The sequence below is a fragment of the Chiloscyllium plagiosum genome, chromosome 35 (assembly GCF_004010195.1).
Source record: "Chiloscyllium plagiosum isolate BGI_BamShark_2017 chromosome 35, ASM401019v2, whole genome shotgun sequence".
Lineage (NCBI taxonomy): Eukaryota > Metazoa > Chordata > Chondrichthyes > Orectolobiformes > Hemiscylliidae > Chiloscyllium > Chiloscyllium plagiosum.
The window spans coordinates 37,621,983-37,640,217 of NC_057744.1; the positions used below are offsets into that span (position 1 = coordinate 37,621,983).

Consider the following 18,235-nt stretch of genomic DNA (forward strand, 5'->3'; position numbering starts at 1 on the left):
GGCAATTTAGCATGGCCAATTCACCTAACCTGCACATTTTTGGACTGTGGGAGGGAAACCGGAGCAAACCCACGCAGACATGGGGAGAATGAGCAAACTCCACACAGTCAGCCGCCTGAGGCGGGAATTGAGCCCGGGTCTATGAAGCTGTGAGGCAACAGTGCTAACCACTGTGCCACCATGCCACCCACAAAGCCACACTGGAAGATCCTTCAGTTATTCCATCTCTGGTTTCTGCAGTGATACTCACCTTAATCAAAAATGCAACACCCCTCCCCTCCTTCTACCACCGCTGTCCCACCTAAAGCACCAGTACCCCGATGCATTAAGCCACCAGTCCTGGCCCTCCCTTACCCAAGTTTCTGAAACGGCTATAATGTCCCAGTCCTACGTACCTATTCACATTGAATTCATCAGCCTTACCTGTTAGCCCTCTTGCATTGAAATAAATGCAATTTAATCCAACAGGCATTCCTTGTTCTCTGCCGTGTTCCAACCTGTCCTGACTCGTCAAACTTACTATTTCTGATTACTGTATCACCTTCCAGCCTCATACTTGCCTCTCTGCTGTTGAGGCGCTTCCCCCCCCCCAATCGAGTTTACACCCTCCCTTGCAGCACTAGCAAACCTGGTTGACAAGATATTGGTCCCTCTCCAGGTCAGGTGCAACCTGCCCCTCTTGAACGGGTCACCATGCCCCAGAAAATATTCCAATGATCTATAAGTATGAATCCCTGCACCTTGTACTAATTCTTTAGCCATGCATTCATCTGCTATATCCTCCTGTTCTTACCCTCACTAGCATGTGGCACTGGAAGTAAAGCAAAGATTATCACCAAAGTGCTGGGTTTTAAACTTTCTTCCCAGCTCTCTATAATCACTCTGCAGGACCTCATCCCAATGTCATTTCTGCCAACATACACAATGACTTCTGGCTGCTCACCCTCCCCTTTGAGAATGTTCTGCAGCCGCTCTGAGACATCCTTGTCATGAAATTGCAAGAATATCTGTTCTAACCAAATTGGGGATTTTACCTGTGGTGTTTTGTTAAAATAATAAACCACCCACCTGTGATGGTCCAAGGGTCAAGTTTGCTTGCCAATGCTGTGTTATAGTGCTCTTTTACAGCACCACAGAATGTTTTGTTACAAATGAAATATATATAGCTTCGAGGGGTTTTGACATGTTGAGATAATGTTTCCACCAGTGGGGAAGCATGAATTCAGGGACTAGTTACAAAATAACGGGTTTAAAACCGATTATGCAAAATACATGTTGAGGTACATGTTGAGATAATGTTTCCACCAGTGGGGGAACCACGAATTCAGGGACTAGTTACAAAATAACGGGTTTAAAACCGATTATGCAAAATAATCTCTTCATCCAGAGGTTAGTGAATGTCTGGAATTCTTTACCCCAGAGTGTTATGGAGAATAGATAACTAAGTATTTGAGATAAATCTGAAATACTGGGAAGTTGCAGGCAGTTAAGAGCTGACATGAAAGAGGAGTTGATGCCTGGGGCAGATCTTATTGATTGGCAAGGGCAGGCTACTCCTGCTCCTATTTCTTATGTTTTGTTCGAACTGAAAATGCTTTATAAATGCAAGTTTTTGTTGCTGCTGATGACCAAGACATTCCAGCAACATAATTAACTCATTCTTTTAAGAAAAAAAATTCAATAATATATGCAGATGCCTGACCAAACTGGCTTCCTATATTTGGCCTAAAATGTAGTTCACTGTTTCCATGGGGTCCTGAACAGCTGGATTTTTTTTCAAGAAACTAGGTTTAAGTACACTTTTAAATTTGATTATCAAAAGTCAATTATTACAATTGACCACCAATGAAAGGAAGCATAATTGTACCCCAATTTTAAATGGAATGATAGTTTCCTCAGAATTCTCATTTCAACAAATTCATAAATGTCAGGCTATGCTTTCTAATTAGATTAGATTAGATTCCCTACAGTAGGGAAACAAGCCCTTTGGCCCAACAAGTCCACACCAACCCTCCGAAGAGCAACCCACCAGACCCATTCCCTTACATTTATCCCTGACTAATGCACCTAACACTAGAGGCAATTTAGCATAGCCAATTCACCTAACCTGCACACCTTCGGATTGTGGGAGGAAACCAGAGCACCCGGACGAAATCCACGCGCACACAGGGAGAATGTGCAAACTCCACACAAACAGTCGCCCAAGACTGGAATTGAACCCAGGTCCCTGTCGCTGTAAGACCACAATGCTAACAACTGAGCCACCGTGCTGTCCCTTACTATGAGGAAATGAGCTGACAGACATTCAGAATCAAATGCATGCACCATTATCGGTCATTATTGAGAATTTGAGGTCACTAGTGAAGGGAAGGCTTCCTCCAAAGGTTAAACAGGATTTCAAGCGTGGATTACCTGATTTCAGCCTCCACACAGTGCCACCTATACTTGTACAGCCACCAGCCACCAGGCAGGCTGCTTAGCCAATGAAATTGAGAATTCTCATAGAAAACAAAACAGGAAGGAGGAAGTGAGAAATATACTTCACACTACATCACTGCGCAGATGCAAAATGTAGATTGAGACCTCAGGAAAAAGCTTAAATGACAAAACAAATTTCAAAGAGCTTATTAAATTTTTAATTCAAGGCATCTCACACAGGTTCACTTCTTAACCATTTTTCATAAAGCAAGAAGGAAAAGTCCAATGAACTTGGTTTGGAAAATTTCTGTGGAAAACTACCAAAGGAATCCCGGCACAGTTTAGTTAATGGAATACTAAATACTCAACATGTACTAAAATAGAGATGTCATACAATGCAAGCGTTCTGTATAGAAAAGCAGCACTCAAAAAAGATATTAAAGCCCCAACCTTGGAAGATTTCCAACAGGCATAAATAAAACTGAATTTAAAAAATGAAAATCAAACAAAAATTTTGGCTGGCTATATTAACTGTGTTCTTCACTGCAGCTGTATGCTCAGCAAAAATTATCACTGACTGGTTCTCTGAGCAAAGTGTGATGAGTATGCTTTCATAGAAACCAAGGACAAGATGTAACAAATTACTGTAGCATTGTCATCCAGACATATTGATTGGTTCTGAGTTTGGCTTAAACTCTTGATTCTTGGGATTTCAATCTGTTCATCTGTCAGCCCACAAATTGATGCTACTTTTTTTATTTATTCATTCATGAGATGTGGTTGCTGCTGGTAATGTCAATGTTTATTGTACATTAACAGTTGCCCTTGATTACTTTCTTGAATTATTGCATATAATGAAACTGCTTCCACAAGTCGGCAGTTGCAGGATTATGACCCAAAGGAATGTGACATATGACCAAGTCAAATTGTTGAAAGTGCTGCCAGAGTATATCAGTTTTGGAAACAGTGTTTAAAGTAGTTGCCTATGAAGCAGGATACTTTGCCCTTGATGATGTTAAGTTTATTGAGGCTTATCAGAATTGTATTTATCCAGGAATTGGACAGCATTCCATCACAATCCTGACTTTTGTCTCATCAATGATGAGGACTCTTAACTAAGCAGGAGGTTAGTCACCTTCACTCAACTTTTACTCTTGTAATAAGAATATCTACGTGGCTTATTCACTTCAATTACTGGCCACTGGTTGATGACGGGGGTACAATGATGGTAACATGGTTAACGTTCAAAGGAAGGTAATTAAATTCTGTCTTTTAGATTGTCATTGCCTGATGCTTATTTCGAACAAATATTAGATGCCACTTTTCGGCCCAAGCTTGAATGTCATCCAAACTTATTAGATGCAGGCTCAAATTAGTTCAGTATTTGAAGTATTGGCGATTGTATCTGCACATGTTCTGCCATCCAACTACAGGTGCACTAAATTTACTTAATTTATATTCCACTGACAATAATGAAGGATTTTTTGATCTGTATTTTAATGTTAAAAGGGCAGTGCTGCTTAAAATGCTAGAAGAACTCCATGCCAGCATAGCATTCTCCAACTAATAGAAAACAACTGCAGCCTCAGGTAACACTCATTGACAAGTTACATTCATTGCAACTAGAAACTGAGACAAAGACACGCAAATTAAATCATGTTTGTGTACATTAACAAACATTACAAGCTTTAACTACATTTTTTTTACTGAAAAAAATTTATCTTGGAGTTTGGATATATACCACAAGCTATTCTACACATTTTAAAAACAACAACTCGGTCAATCATGATCTGCATGGCAACTAGCCAGAATCCAAGTTAATGTTAGTGGCACATTACTAGCACCATAACAAAGAGATTACTAAAGTGGCAATCATATAATCAACCCAAGGTGGATATCCTTCCTCAGCTTTCCGACTGCACTGCAGTTTCTTTGCAAATTTCTACAAATGCAAAATGTGAAGAGAGATGAACAGGACATAAAGTCATTCAGCAAGGAAACAGACACTTCTGTCCAACCAGACCATGTCAACCAAAATCTGAAACTAAACAATCCTACCTGTCTGCTCCTGGTTCATATACCTCCAAAATGTTCTTATGCATGTCCTTATCCAAAAGTCTTTTAAATGTTGTAATTGTACTCACACCTGCCACTTCCTCTGGAAGTCTGATCCACCACCCTATGGTTAAAAAAAAACTCCCCTCACCTTAAGAACATGCCCTGTAATCTTGAAATCCTCGACCTGAGAGGGGAGACAACACCATTAACTCTATCTACACCTCATTATTTTATCAACTACTACAGGATCACCTCTCAACCCTTTATGCTCCAGTGAGAAAAAGTACCAGCGGAACTTCCCAAACATTGCATTGATATTTTATCGCCTTGTAACAGGACAAGCAAAGAAACACAAGTGAAAGAGAAGTAAATGATGGATGACTTAGAGATAGAAAAATACTTTTAACAATTTTTTTTTTGAAAATCGAGAAATGATTTACTAATTGGAGTGATGTGCAACATTTAATTTCACCTTTCTAGATTTCTGACATTGTGTATCATACCAAGTTTAGAACTCATATCTTTAACTTCATTTTTGATATAACAATTATTAAACCTAAATGACAGTGGTCAAATTAATTGATCTTTCTCATGCAAATCCAGAAATTTTACATCAGCCAAATGATTTGTGCCTTTTGTGGAGGTTGTCATTTTTTTCTGGTTTTTTTGAGGTATTAAGAGTAGTGCAAATCATCCAGTAATTTGTAGTGAACCAGAATGGTCTTCTTTTCATGCTGATGTTTAAATGAACTAACAATGATGGACATTTAGATATTTGTGAAGGAAGTACAGTAACGATGGACAATGTTAATTCGTTATTAATTTTCCAGCAACTTCTGGGACTCTGTGATGTCACATTGATCATAGAGTCATCAAGACATACAGCACAGAAACAGGCCCTTCAGTCCAACTTGACCATGTAAACCAGATATCCTAAATAAATCTAGACCCATTTGCCAGCATTTGGCCCATATCCTTTTAACCATCCTATTCATATACCCATCCAAATGCCTTATAAATGTTGCAACTGTACTGGCCTCCACCACTTCCTTTGGCAGCTCATTCTATACACGCACCAGCCTCTGTGTGAAAACGTTGTCCCTTAGGTCCTTTATATACCTGCCCCCTCTCACCTTAAACCCACGCCCACCATCATGGGGAGAAGATCTTGCCTATTTATTCTGTCAATGCCCCTCTTGATTTTATACGGTCACCCCTCAGCTTCCAACACTCCAGGGAAAACAGCCTCAGTCTTTTCGTCCTCTCCCCATAGCTCAAACCTCCAACCCTGGCAACATCCTCATAAATCTTTTCTGAACCCTCTCAAGTTTCACAACATTCTTCCTATAGGAGGGAGAACAGAATTGTATGCAATACTCCAAAAGTTGCCAAAGCAATGGTCTCTACAGCAGCAACATGACCTCCCAACTCCTATACTCAATGCACTGACTAAGAATGGCAACCATACCAAATGCCTTCTTCTCTATCCTATCCACCTGCAGCTTCACTTTCAAGGAGCTCTGAACCTGCACTTCAAGTTCTCTTTGTCCAGCAACACTCCCCAGAACCTTACTATTAAGTGTATAAGTTCTGCACTGACCTGTCTTTCCAAAATGCATTACCTCATATTTATCTAAATTAAACTCCATTTGCCACTGGCTCATCAGGTCAAGATTCCATTGTACTCTGAGGTATCCTTCTTCACTGTTAACTACACCTCCAATTTTAGTGTCATTTGCAAATTTACTAACCATACCTCCTATCCTCATATCCAAATCATTTATATAAATGACAAAAAGCAGTGGACCCAGCACCGATCCTTGAAGTACACCACTGGTTACAGGCCTCCAGCCTGAAAAGCAACCCTCCTATATCCCCACCCTCTGTCTTCTATCTTTGAGTCAGTTCTGTATCCAAACAGCTAGTTCTCCCTATATTCCATGTGATCTAACCTTGCTAACCAGTCTACCATAAGAAATCTTATCGAAAGCCTTACTATATGGATCATGTCACCGCTCTGCAATCCTCTTTGTTACTTTTTCAAAAAACTCAGTCAAGTTAGTAGGACATGATTTGCTACACACAAAGTAATGCTGATTATCTCTAATCAGTCCCTGCCTTTCCAAATACTTGTAAATCCTGTCCCTCAGGATTTCCTCCAACAATTTGCCATCATCAATGTTAGGCCCATTGGTCTATATTCTCTGGCTTTTCCTCACCACCTTCCTTAAATAGTAGCACCACGTTAGCAAACTTTCAGTCTTCTTGCACCACACCTGTGGCCATCGATGATGAAAAACATTTCAGCAAGGGACCCAGGAATCTCTTCCTCGCTTGACTATTTATTTCCCCATGTTCTCTATCTTCCATGCCCTTCTCCACAGTCAACAGTGATGCAAAATACTCGTTTAGTATTTTACTCATCTCCTGCATTTCCACACATAGACTGCCTTGCTATTCTTTGAGGGGCTCTTTTTCTCCATAGTTACCCTGTTGTCCTTAAGGAATCCCTTTGGATTCTCCTTAACCCTATTCACAAAATCTATCTCATGTCCCCTTTTTGCCCTCCTGATATCCTTCTCGAATATACTCTTACTGCCTTTGTACTCTTCCAGGGATTCACTCAACCTCTGCTGTCTATACCTGACATCTGCTTCCTTCTTATTCTTCAATTTCTCTAGTCATCCAGCATCCCCTACACCTATCAGCCTTGCTCTTCATCCCAATAGGAACTACTTTCTCTGGACTATTGTTATCTCATTTCTGAAGTCTTTCCATTTTCCAGCCATCCCTTACCTGCGAACATCTGTCCCATAAACAACTTTTGGAACTTCTTGCTTAATATCATCAAAAGTGCCATTCTTTCAACTTAAAGCTTAACTTTTAGATCCATCACTTTTCCATCACTGTTTTAAAACTAATAGAATTACGGTCACTGGCCCCAAAGTACTCCCCCACTGACACCTCAGTCACCTACCCTGCCTTATTTCCCAAGAGTAAATCAAGATTTGCATCTTCTGTATTGGTACAGCCACATACTGAATCAGAAAATTTTCTTGTCACAATTAAATTCCTCTCCACCCAAGCCCTAAACACTATGGCAATTCCAGTCTATGTTTGGAAAATTAAAATCCCCTAACATAATTACCCTATTATTCTCACAGATAACTGTGATCTCCTTACAAATTTGTTTCTCAATTTCCCAATGACTATTGGGGGTTCTATTCCACTAAGGTGATCATCCCTTTCTTATTTCTCAGTTCCACCCAAATAATTTCCCTCGATATATTCCGAGGAATATCCTCCCTTAGTACAGCAGTAATGTTCACTTCAGTCATTTGGTGAAATGCACATTTTCAATTTAATAAATTCTGTTTTTAAAGTGGCATACCAGACAAAATCCTTGGATATTCTACAGAAGGTTGTTGACTGTGCTAGGAGGCATGCATAGAAATCACTTTGCTGATTTCAGATTCACAAATAAATCCCCATGGTAACTTGTTAATGATTCATTCCCTGGGGCTAACAGTTCTGCACCTGATAGAAAATGTTCTTTTTCTCTGACACTGCATCAGGATTCAAAATGATCTAAATTACCTTATTCCTGGGACATAGAAACATATCACAAAAAGTATTTTGTATAAAAATGCTTTGAACAGTCATGTTAGCAGCTAACCATTAAGGAGGAATAGCTCTTTACTGAACTTGTGCAGTTTCATAGCATCAATCTCACCTTTACAAAGCATGTATATTTGTATGGAATAAAGTTATACAGTCCATCACCAGCTTGGGTCAGTCAAGACAATAACCTGTTAGGCTGATGAAGTTTACATGGGCCCAGAGGTGCATAGATAGCATTGGTCCGGTCTAGCTTTAAGTTAAATTTGCATGCTTTCTGCCTCAACTAATCCATTCAGAACAGAGGTTCACTTATTATTACTGTTATTTAAAAAAAAGTCTCCTTGAATTCCCTATTAGATTTAATACTGCTTTGATTTTGCAGCAGTTCAATACAAGTACTCACCACAAATTTTTCAAGGAAAACTATGGATGAGTAATAAATTTTAGTCCAGCCAGGGAATACTCATCCCATAAATGAATTAGTGGAAAAATATAACATTCCCCAGTATTGTGCATCCCATAAATGAAAATAACTGCACACACATTTTATCAAAGGTTTTTGTAATCAAGTTCACCCCTCAACCTTCTCTTTCCTGAAGAGCTCCAATCTGTTCATTCTTCCCTCAGTCTTTGCGAGGCAGAGACATTTGATCAGTAACAGAATTAACCATTAATGGGAAAGAGCAGGAAAGTGAATGTCACTAGCATCAGATCAGATCATATTGAATGGTAGAGGAGACTTGAGAAGCAGAACAGTCTACTCCTGTTTCTGTTTCTTATGGTTTTATGGTCTCATAGCAATAACAGCTCAATTTTGATATTATCTTAGTCTAAGGGGAAAAGAGACTGACAATGAGAGAATTGCATCTAAGAAGATCTAGATCAATCATTTTGTCTCTGAGCAGAGCTCTAGATTCAGGAGCTATTCTCTCAAAACCAAGTCAACACAAGTGGTGCTTATTAAATACAGCACTGTCTCCACATAAAATCCTGCAAAGCTAAAGGTGATCCTATGTACAAGTACAGTGCATTGAAAAGTTAATTTGTTAATTTGGAGAGGCAGTCTGAATTTGTGAATTAGAGACCAATGATCTCTATATGCCTCCTGTGTTTGTTTTGCCAACCCATGCAGTTTACTTCATTAAAGGGACAAGGAATTTCATCAATAAAATATCAAGGAAGAAATAGTACATATGAACTTCATTTTAGCTTGATCAGCAGGATCTGAGTAATAGAATGCAAGCCTCATGTGCTGTGGAAACAAGTTACATTATCAGTAACACTTCTTTTCTATAACTTCAATACACATATATTCTGGTTTTCTCATTCCATGTTCTTATGGTCTTCTTGTGCTACTCATGTGATGCATGCTGGTAATGCTTCATCTCTTCCTCCCAGAGGTCTGTCAACAACATTCTGAGATCAGCAGTGAGGTGATGTGTCTAAGATAACCAACAGTTGGTTAGTAATGTGGTTGAGGGGCTCATGGTACTGTTGCCTCTCATTCCCGTTCATTTCATGTCTCTTTAAGAACTCACTGAGCTTGCCAATTTATCATGAATGCACTCATTGCCATGCTACACAAAAAAACTGTGGAACAATTTGGTTCAAAACAAAACATGATTCAGGTAAACTGCATTTCATGAGTCAGTGTCACCTCAATTGAGCTGACATTGTTAAAGGCACATGTACTTCAATAATCCCCAAGTCCAGGTTGAACACTTGATTAGAGCTTGGAAAGGTTGTGGTTGCACATCTCATTCTCTTAAAAGTGGCATCACTGAAAGTCAGTCCTGCTCCGTTATGTCAGTATTCTGCATCAATAAGTCAGATGAGGACTGATTTTCAGCACTGGAGTAATGGATTTGAAGATGCGTGCATATCTGCTTTTTAATAACCATACAAAGTTTGATACCTGGCTTTACCTCTGTTTTTGCTCAACCAATATTGATTGGTGTGGCAGAATCTCATGTTTCCACAGACTTGCACTGAAAACATTCATCAAGTCATACAAATTTGTAAGGGCATTGTTGATTTAATGAATTTCCACATCACCTGTGGTTATTTAAATTACTGCACAGCAACAAATGAAATGGAGATCATAATTTTTTCCATGTGAATATTCTGCAAGGAGACTTTACCATAGCACTGATAGTCTCTTCCCAATCAAGGCGATCACGAGGAGGAAGAGTCAGCAACAGCTTTTGAACATAATCATCTTCCTCTAGCGTTGGAGAGTTTGACGTCAACCTGCAAACAGGAGCAGATAAAGTAAAAATGTAACACTCAAGAAAAAGATCTCCTAACAGTTCAGACTAATGCAGACATCTTTAACCACTCCTTACTCTTATGTGAGATTCCCACCTGCTTCAAGAAGACCATTATACCAAAGAAAAATCAGTTAACATTCCTTGATGTCTACAGTCTAGTGGCTCTAACATCCATCATTATGGAGTGCTACGAAGGGTGAGCAATGGCGCGCATCAATTCCAGCTTCCCAGATTACCTTGATCCACTAGAATTCCCTTTCTGTCACATTAAGTGCATGGCAGCTGCCACCTCCCTGGCCCTACATCATAATTTCAACCAAACTCATCTCCAAACTCAAAGACTGAGATCTTTACTCCCAACTCTAACTGAAGAACCCCTATCACTAGGCTATTCTCCTCTTCCTTCCTGCATGGATGAGCCACTCACTGGTGCTATAAACTTGGTTGACCACACTCTTCTAAGAAACTATCACTTTCATCAGTATCCAAAATGGAACACCAATGAGAGGGCATGACCATATCAGGAGACTACTTGGAAGGACAGCAAATGCTGGAGGTCAGAGTCGAGAGTGTGGTGCTAACAAAGCACAGGCGCAGGAGAATCAATATTTCAGGCATAAGCCTGATGAAGGGCTTATACCCGAAACATAGATTTGCCTGCTCCTCGGATGCTGCCTGACTGGCTGTGCTTTTCCACAACCTATCTTCCTTCATGCTCCTAACCTGCAGCGTGACCACTTCACTAAATCCACAAAGCAATCAGCCTCAGGGATGCACTAATGACTCCAGGCACCACTTGAGATTAGAAATCCAAAGCCATCTTTATCTGGTCTTGCCTAAATGTGACTCCGACCCACAGCAATGTAGTTGAGTCTTAACTGCTCCCTAGACATGAATGATTAGAAAAACAAGTTTCTGCAGTTGGTAACACTTCTTACATACCTGCACATTTTGTATTATCTTTCCTTCTTTTGATCAAGTGTAAAAACTTACATTTCTAAGCAATAAATTTCATCTGCCATGTCAATCTATTCCACCAGGCTATGACCAAGGCCCTCATAATTCAGGCAATAGTTAAAGTAGCTTGCAATAATCTGTTTTCATGTTAACATGAATTAGAAAAGTATGTTTCCAAAATACCAAAGTAGAACCACTTCAATCTAGCAGCTCTCTGCAAAGGGACCTGCACATGCTCTTTCTCATCACTTGAGAGTGTGTTGCTAGGAAAGCACAGGAAGGGCTGATTACTGATGAAGGGTCCAAAACTTTGATTTTCCTGCTGTGGTTCTGTTCGCCGAGCTGGAAGTTTTTGTTGCAAACGTTTCATCCCCTGTCTAGGTGACATCCTCAGTGCTTGGCAGCCTCCTGTGAAGCGCTTCTGTGGTGTTTCCTCCGGCATTTATAGTGGCCTGTCCCTGTCGCTTCCGGTTGTCAGTTTCAGCTGTCCACTGTAGTGGTTGGTATATTGGGTCCAGGTCTATGTGTTTGTTGATGGAGTTTGTGGATGAGTGCCAAGCTTCTAGGAATTCCATGGCTGTTCTTTGTTTCGCTTGCCCTGTAATGGTAGTGTTGTCCCAGTCAAATTCATGTTGCTTGCCGTCTGCGGGTGTGGCTACTAGGGATAGCTGGTCGTGTCGTTTCGACACGACCAGCTATCCCTAGTAGCCACACACGCAGACGACAAGCAACATGAATTTGACTGGGACAACACTACCATTATAGGGCAAGCGAAACAAAGAACAGCCAGGGAATTCCTAGAAGCTTGGCACTCATCCACAAACTCCATCAACAAACACATAGACCTGGACCCAATATACCAACCACTACAGTGGACAGCTGAAACTGACAACCGGAAGCGGCAGGGACAGGCCACTATAAATGCCGGAGGAAACACCACAGAAGCGCTTCACAGGAGGCTCCCAAGCACTGAGGATGTCACCTAGACAGGGGATGAAACGTTTGCAACAAAAACTTCCAGCTCGGCGAACAGAACCACAGCAACGAGCACCCGAGCTACAAATCTTCTCACAAACTTTGATTTTCCTGCTCCTCGGATACTGCCTGACCTGCTGTGCGGTTCCAGCACTACACACTCGACTCTGATCACCAGCACCTGTGTATCCTCACTTTCTCCTTTCTCACCACTTGTGTAACAGGTTCCTATTTCCACAAACTGACTTGGGAGATGTCCAACTGAGAACACTAACAGCCAGAGCACATTCATTTCTGGTATTTTTTTTCAATTTTAAAATTTGCATTTATGATGTCTATTTTTAAATATATCAAAAGAGGTTTTTATGTATTATTTTAATGTTAATCCTTCCTTTGAAGATGCAGATTAAGTAGGCTTTTAACGTAAAAGCTACAGGTCAGGAAGATAATTTATCCTTTTGTGTTTTTTTAGAGGTAAGTAATTTTCATTTTCATGTATTCATTTGGTACACTGTTTGTCACACAAGGTGTGCAAACTGAAGGAAGCCACACATCAAATTTTGTGTCAGCTCTAAATTTTGAAATTGTCGTCTAGGTTACTACTTTAGTTGCTGATAAGCAGCAGCCCTCAAATGGACCCCCCGGGAACCATACACCATCCTTCAACCTGAAAAACAATCATTTACCATTATTTTGTTTCCTGTCACTCAGCCAACTTTGTATACATAATGCCACTATTCCTTTTATTCTACAAGTTTCAACTTTGGTGGGAAGTCTATTATGTGAAACTTCATAAAATTTATTTTTGGTAGTCGACACATACATCGGCTATTTTACCCTCAATCACTTTTAAAATTCAAGCAAGCTCAATCACGTTAGCTAGATATGATTTACAGTCTTTCCATGATTAATACATATACGTACAATGTACAAAGGACTGCACCTAATGAAGGATCAGCGCACCCCAAGCTTGTGATTTCAAATAAATCTGTTGGACTATAACCTGCTGTCGTGTGACTTCTGCATATGCATAAGTGAGTGTAAATTCAGGCCTGAATTATCATCCTTAAAAGCGTTCCCAAAACTCAAGTTAAATGTATGGGTCAGTAGTTGCTGGTTTAACTTGCTGTCTGTATTATATGATCATGTGACATTGATATTTTATTTGCACAAAGCCAATCAGTCCCTCAGTTAAATCAACGCTCCTCCACAATAAGAGTTGTTTTGCAAGTGCACTTATAATAGCTAGGTTAATATAGCTACATTGCATATATTAAAAAAAAGCAATTATGAGTCTTTCACAGTGTTAGGTGAGCAATGCTGTCACCAAGAAAATTCCTCTGCTTGTATTTGAAATCATGCTTTAATAACTTTTATGTCATCCTCAGTTTATTAACTCATCTGAAATAAGCATTTCTGGCAGTATGGCATGCACTCAGTACTATAGGAGAAGCGAGTCTGCAGTTATGCACTCAGATGTTCAAATAAGACTCTCCAACTTGGTGAGAACGCTACCAATGGGCTAAAATTATAGTGACTGGGAGACGGGGCAGGAGTGTGCAAAAGGTGGAATGTACCCAGTGAGGCAAGTGGAGAGGAGGTTTTAATTTTATTAAATTTACTTGTGAGACATGGATGTTGCTGGTTGGCTAGTATTAATTGACCATCCCTGGTTGGCCTTGAGAAGGTGGTGATGAGCTGTCTTCTTGAACCACTGCAATCTATGTGCTGTATGTCAACCCACAATGCCCTGAAAGAAATCCCAGGATTTTGACCCAGTGACAGTAAAGGAACAACAATATATTTCCACATTACAATGCTGAGTGTCGCGGGGGGGGGGGGGGGGATCATGCATGTCGTAGTGTTCAATGTATTTGCTGCCCTTGTCCTTCTACATGAAAGTGATCATGGGCTTGGTAGGTGCTACCTAAGGATCTTTGGTGAATTTCTGCAATGCATTTTGTAGATAGGACACAATACTACTAGTGAGTGTCAATGAGTGGAAGGAGTAGATACCTATGGATGTGGTGCCAATCAAGAAAGCTGTTTTATCCTAGATGGTGCCAAACTTTTTGAGTGCAGTTGGAGCTGCACCCATCCAGGCAAGTGGGGAGTATTCCATCACAGTCCTGATTGTACTTATTTGGCAAATCCTATTCAGTTTCTTGTCAGTGGTAACCCTATGATGTTGATAGTGGGGGCTTTTGTGATGATACTGCCATTGAATGTAAAGGAGAGTTGGTTAGATAGTCTCTTATTGGAGATGGTCATTGCCTGCCATTTGTGTGATGCAAATCCGTGATAACAAAACAAAAGCAAAATATTGTAAATGCTGGAAATCTGAAATAGAAACAGAAAATGCCAGAGATACTCAGCAGTTCAGGCGCATTCCATTGAAAAATATAAGGACTACTATTTCAGGTTGATGAAATTACAGCAGAAAATAACAGAATCCATTGCCCTATCACTTTATGCTGGAACCTGTAAGAATATAATTTAGACACTGACAGGAAAAAAAATTATAAAAAATGTACATTTTAGAACTTGCACCCTGCAGAGTTTATGGAAGCAACCTGAAGTGATGATCTCAGTATTAAAGCGAATGCTGGTCAGGGTACTTAACCCTGATCTCAACAATCAAACAGCACTGTACAAAGCCAGCAATGATTTTCAATTGTACATTTGGGTAACAAAGTGCTGATTTATTAAAAGCTGCAGTTATAGTCCCAGCTAGAATCTGCACTGGACAATACACCAACTCTATTCACTCAAATTACAGATAATGCTCATTATATATCTCTATTAAAATTATTCTAACATTGGGCAAATGCTTCACCTCTCATTGAGGACATTACAATGCTGAAATTAAAACAAAGGTTTTAACAACCAGTTATCAACAGTTAAAAATGCACCGTGCAGATGTCAGATGATATGATATAGAGGTCTGATGTGCAGACAAAATTAGATTCCAATTAGCAGATAGTAACCTTGACAACTACATGGCCAAAGTTAATTATAGAGTAGGCCAGGTAGAAAATGCAAAACATATTCATTCTCTGCCCTAATTGGTTCTTAACAGACTTGGATGCAACGATATTTATTCTTGAGCTTGCTTCATCAATAGGTACTGAACAATGGAGTTAAAGTAGATATTACTTCTCGGAGAATCAGTGGAGGTGATCTATTTGGATTTCCAGAAGGCCTTTGATAAGATGCCACACAGGAATCTGCTAAAGAATCTAACAGCTATGGTGTCAGAAGCAAAGTCCTGCATGGATTAGCTGACTGACAAAAAACATAGACTGTTGGTAAAGGGGTCTTTTTCAGATCTTTTTCCAGTGACAAGTAAAGTTCCACAGGGGTCAATGTTGACACCACAATTATTCACATTATGTATTAACAATCTGGATGAAGGAATTGACAGCATTGTTGCTGAGTTTGTACATGACACAAAGATAAGTGCAGGGACAGGAAATGTTGAGGCAGGGAGGTGACAGAGGAACTTGAACATGCTAGGAGAGTGGGTAAAGAAGAGGCAAATGAAATACAATGTGGGAAAGTGTAAGGTTGTGTATTTTGGTAGGAAGAATAGAGATTTGATTATTTTCTAAATGGAGAAAGGCTTCAGAAATCTGGTGTACAAAGGAATTTGGGAAACATAGTTCTGGATTCTCTTAAGGTTAACATGCAGGTTGAGTTGGCAGCTAGGAAGGCAGATGCAATGTCAGCATTCAATTTGACAGGGCCAGAATACAAGAGCAAGGATGTGCTGCTGAGGCTGTATAAGGCCACATATTGAATATTGAGAGCAGCACTGGGCCCCATATCTAGGGAAGGATGCGCTGGCCTTGGAGAGGGCCCAGAAGAAGTTCACAAGAATGATCTCAGGAATGAAGAGCTTGGGTCTCCTAGTTGATTTTAACCTACTGCGAATCCTCTTGCAAGGATGCCTTCCTTGAAGAAGCTCCCTTCCTCCCTCTACAAGGATTTCAGTGAGTCCCTCTCTCACTGCACCTCCCAGGTCATTTATCTTAGCCTGCTTGGCACACCCTCCTTATTCCTGAAGAAGGGCTTATGCCCGAAACGTCGATTCTCCTGCTCCTTGGATGCTGCCTGACCTGCTGCGCTTTTCCAGCAACACATTTTTCAGCTCATACGGAGACAGTTGAGGACTCTGGGTTTGTACTCAATTGCACTTCACGCTCCTAGCGCAAATCTAATGCAAGAACTGACACTAGTTGAAGTGAAGACTGAGATTACATGTAAGATTAGAGGATAGTTTCACTTATAAAAACATTCCAGAGGTGCAGTCATGCTACTCTCAAACAGGAACATGCATGTTTCTTCCCAAATACAAAGTGATTCACCCCAATTATATGTATTTCAAAGCATCATCTTGGAGAGAAATCAGAAGCCATGGTGTTTCTCTCATTTCCAGGCTCATTGATCACATTATACAACTACTTGAAATTACTGATAATTGAAACACATTTGACAAATGTTAGCTCTGGAATTTCTACTTCTTTGCACACAATACCAATTTTATTACAATTGAATATGTTATGTTAATAACAGACTAGACACTTCAAATAAAAAGTAATTGCTTGTTAGGACAAAGAGACATGAAATCGAAGTTTTTCACCAGTACTCAAACACAAGAAAACAAACATGTTTAGAAAGGAAACAATAGTTTATACAGCACAAGAGGAGTGTGCTGATTTGTTAAATTGGGGTTGGCATAGCAATGCAGCAGGAATGATCATCTGTCGTTCTAGGCAGGTCTATTGTAATTAGCCAGGGCACTGATAATGTACAATGCAGTGGGTATTGGCTATCACCACAACCCTCTCCATTTTGCATGTTTTTCAACTTGTGAACATTTGCTTTAGCCTACAACAGGGCTGAGTCTGTGAATACACATAGATTCTCGCATACACAAATGAATCACACTCAATGTTCCTGCCTCAAATATTCCCCTTTGGAACAGGGCTCCAGACTCATGACCTCTCCGTTTCCATCTTAGGTGAGTGGACTTTTTAAACTGTTTCCTCCAGTTCATCTCAACACTTCAACAGCTGTCATGCACTTAATAATTTACTCTGCCACACAAACATACTAGAAACAACCCTTGTTAAAAATAAAGAGTTAGGGAGCTCTATATACTTTCACAAGTTGGTTTTGCTTAGCCTGCTGTTGTACCCACAATTTTAACACTTTTGGCCACTCTGGACACCGTGCTCACAAATACTAACTCAACACTGGGCACTCAAAGACCTGGAAAAAACAGCCTCATACAACCTCACTACAAACCTAGCAACTATCGGCAATATGAGTCACAGGATTCCAACAGCCTCTGGTTCATCCTCAATGCCTGCAAAATCTTAATCGGTCATTCTACCAGGAAAATTCCAAGACTGATTTGATGAGAATGATCAGGAGATCCAAGAACTGTTAAGCCAGAAGCGCTAAATGTAAACCATCAATCACACTCAGAAGGGAAAAGGCAACTGAAGGCCAAGACTCAATAATAAACCTTTGAAATAAAGAACAGATGGTGGGTGCAGAAAGCATTGAAGCCCAACGAGAGCTGACAAGTATGATTTGCAAGGTTTATTCTGTGTTCAAGACCACATAGGGACCAAACACACAAGTCCCCACTCCACTGCTCGTAAAAGATGGAGTGACTCTTTTCAAAGATAAGGAAGCCATTAAAAAAAATTGCTCGGAGTACTTCAGAGATCTCCTCACACAAGACTTTGTCATTGATCGGAGCGCCCTTGAATTCAGCCCACAGCACACTACATGCCATCAGCTCAGCAATACCCTAGCCCTCCATGAAGTAGAGAAGGTCATCCACCAGCTTAAAGAATAAGGCTGCTCGAAAAGATGGTACCCCCACTGAGGCAAAGAGCTCCTGCTTCAGCTAAATGCCTTTG

General features: G+C 40.3%; 1 protein-coding gene across 6 annotated transcripts in view; it reads right to left on the reverse strand.

Annotated features, from left to right (window-relative positions):
- The window catches only part of arhgap32b (Rho GTPase activating protein 32b), a 551,689-nt gene that overhangs the window by 320,583 nt on the left and 212,871 nt on the right, over positions 1–18,235 (reverse strand). For all 6 annotated transcript variants that reach the window (XM_043676934.1, XM_043676933.1, XM_043676937.1 and 3 more), the window contains one exon: positions 10,239–10,347. In XM_043676934.1, the coding sequence (XP_043532869.1) occupies positions 10,239–10,347 (109 nt within the window). The remainder of the gene's footprint in view (positions 1–10,238; positions 10,348–18,235) is intronic.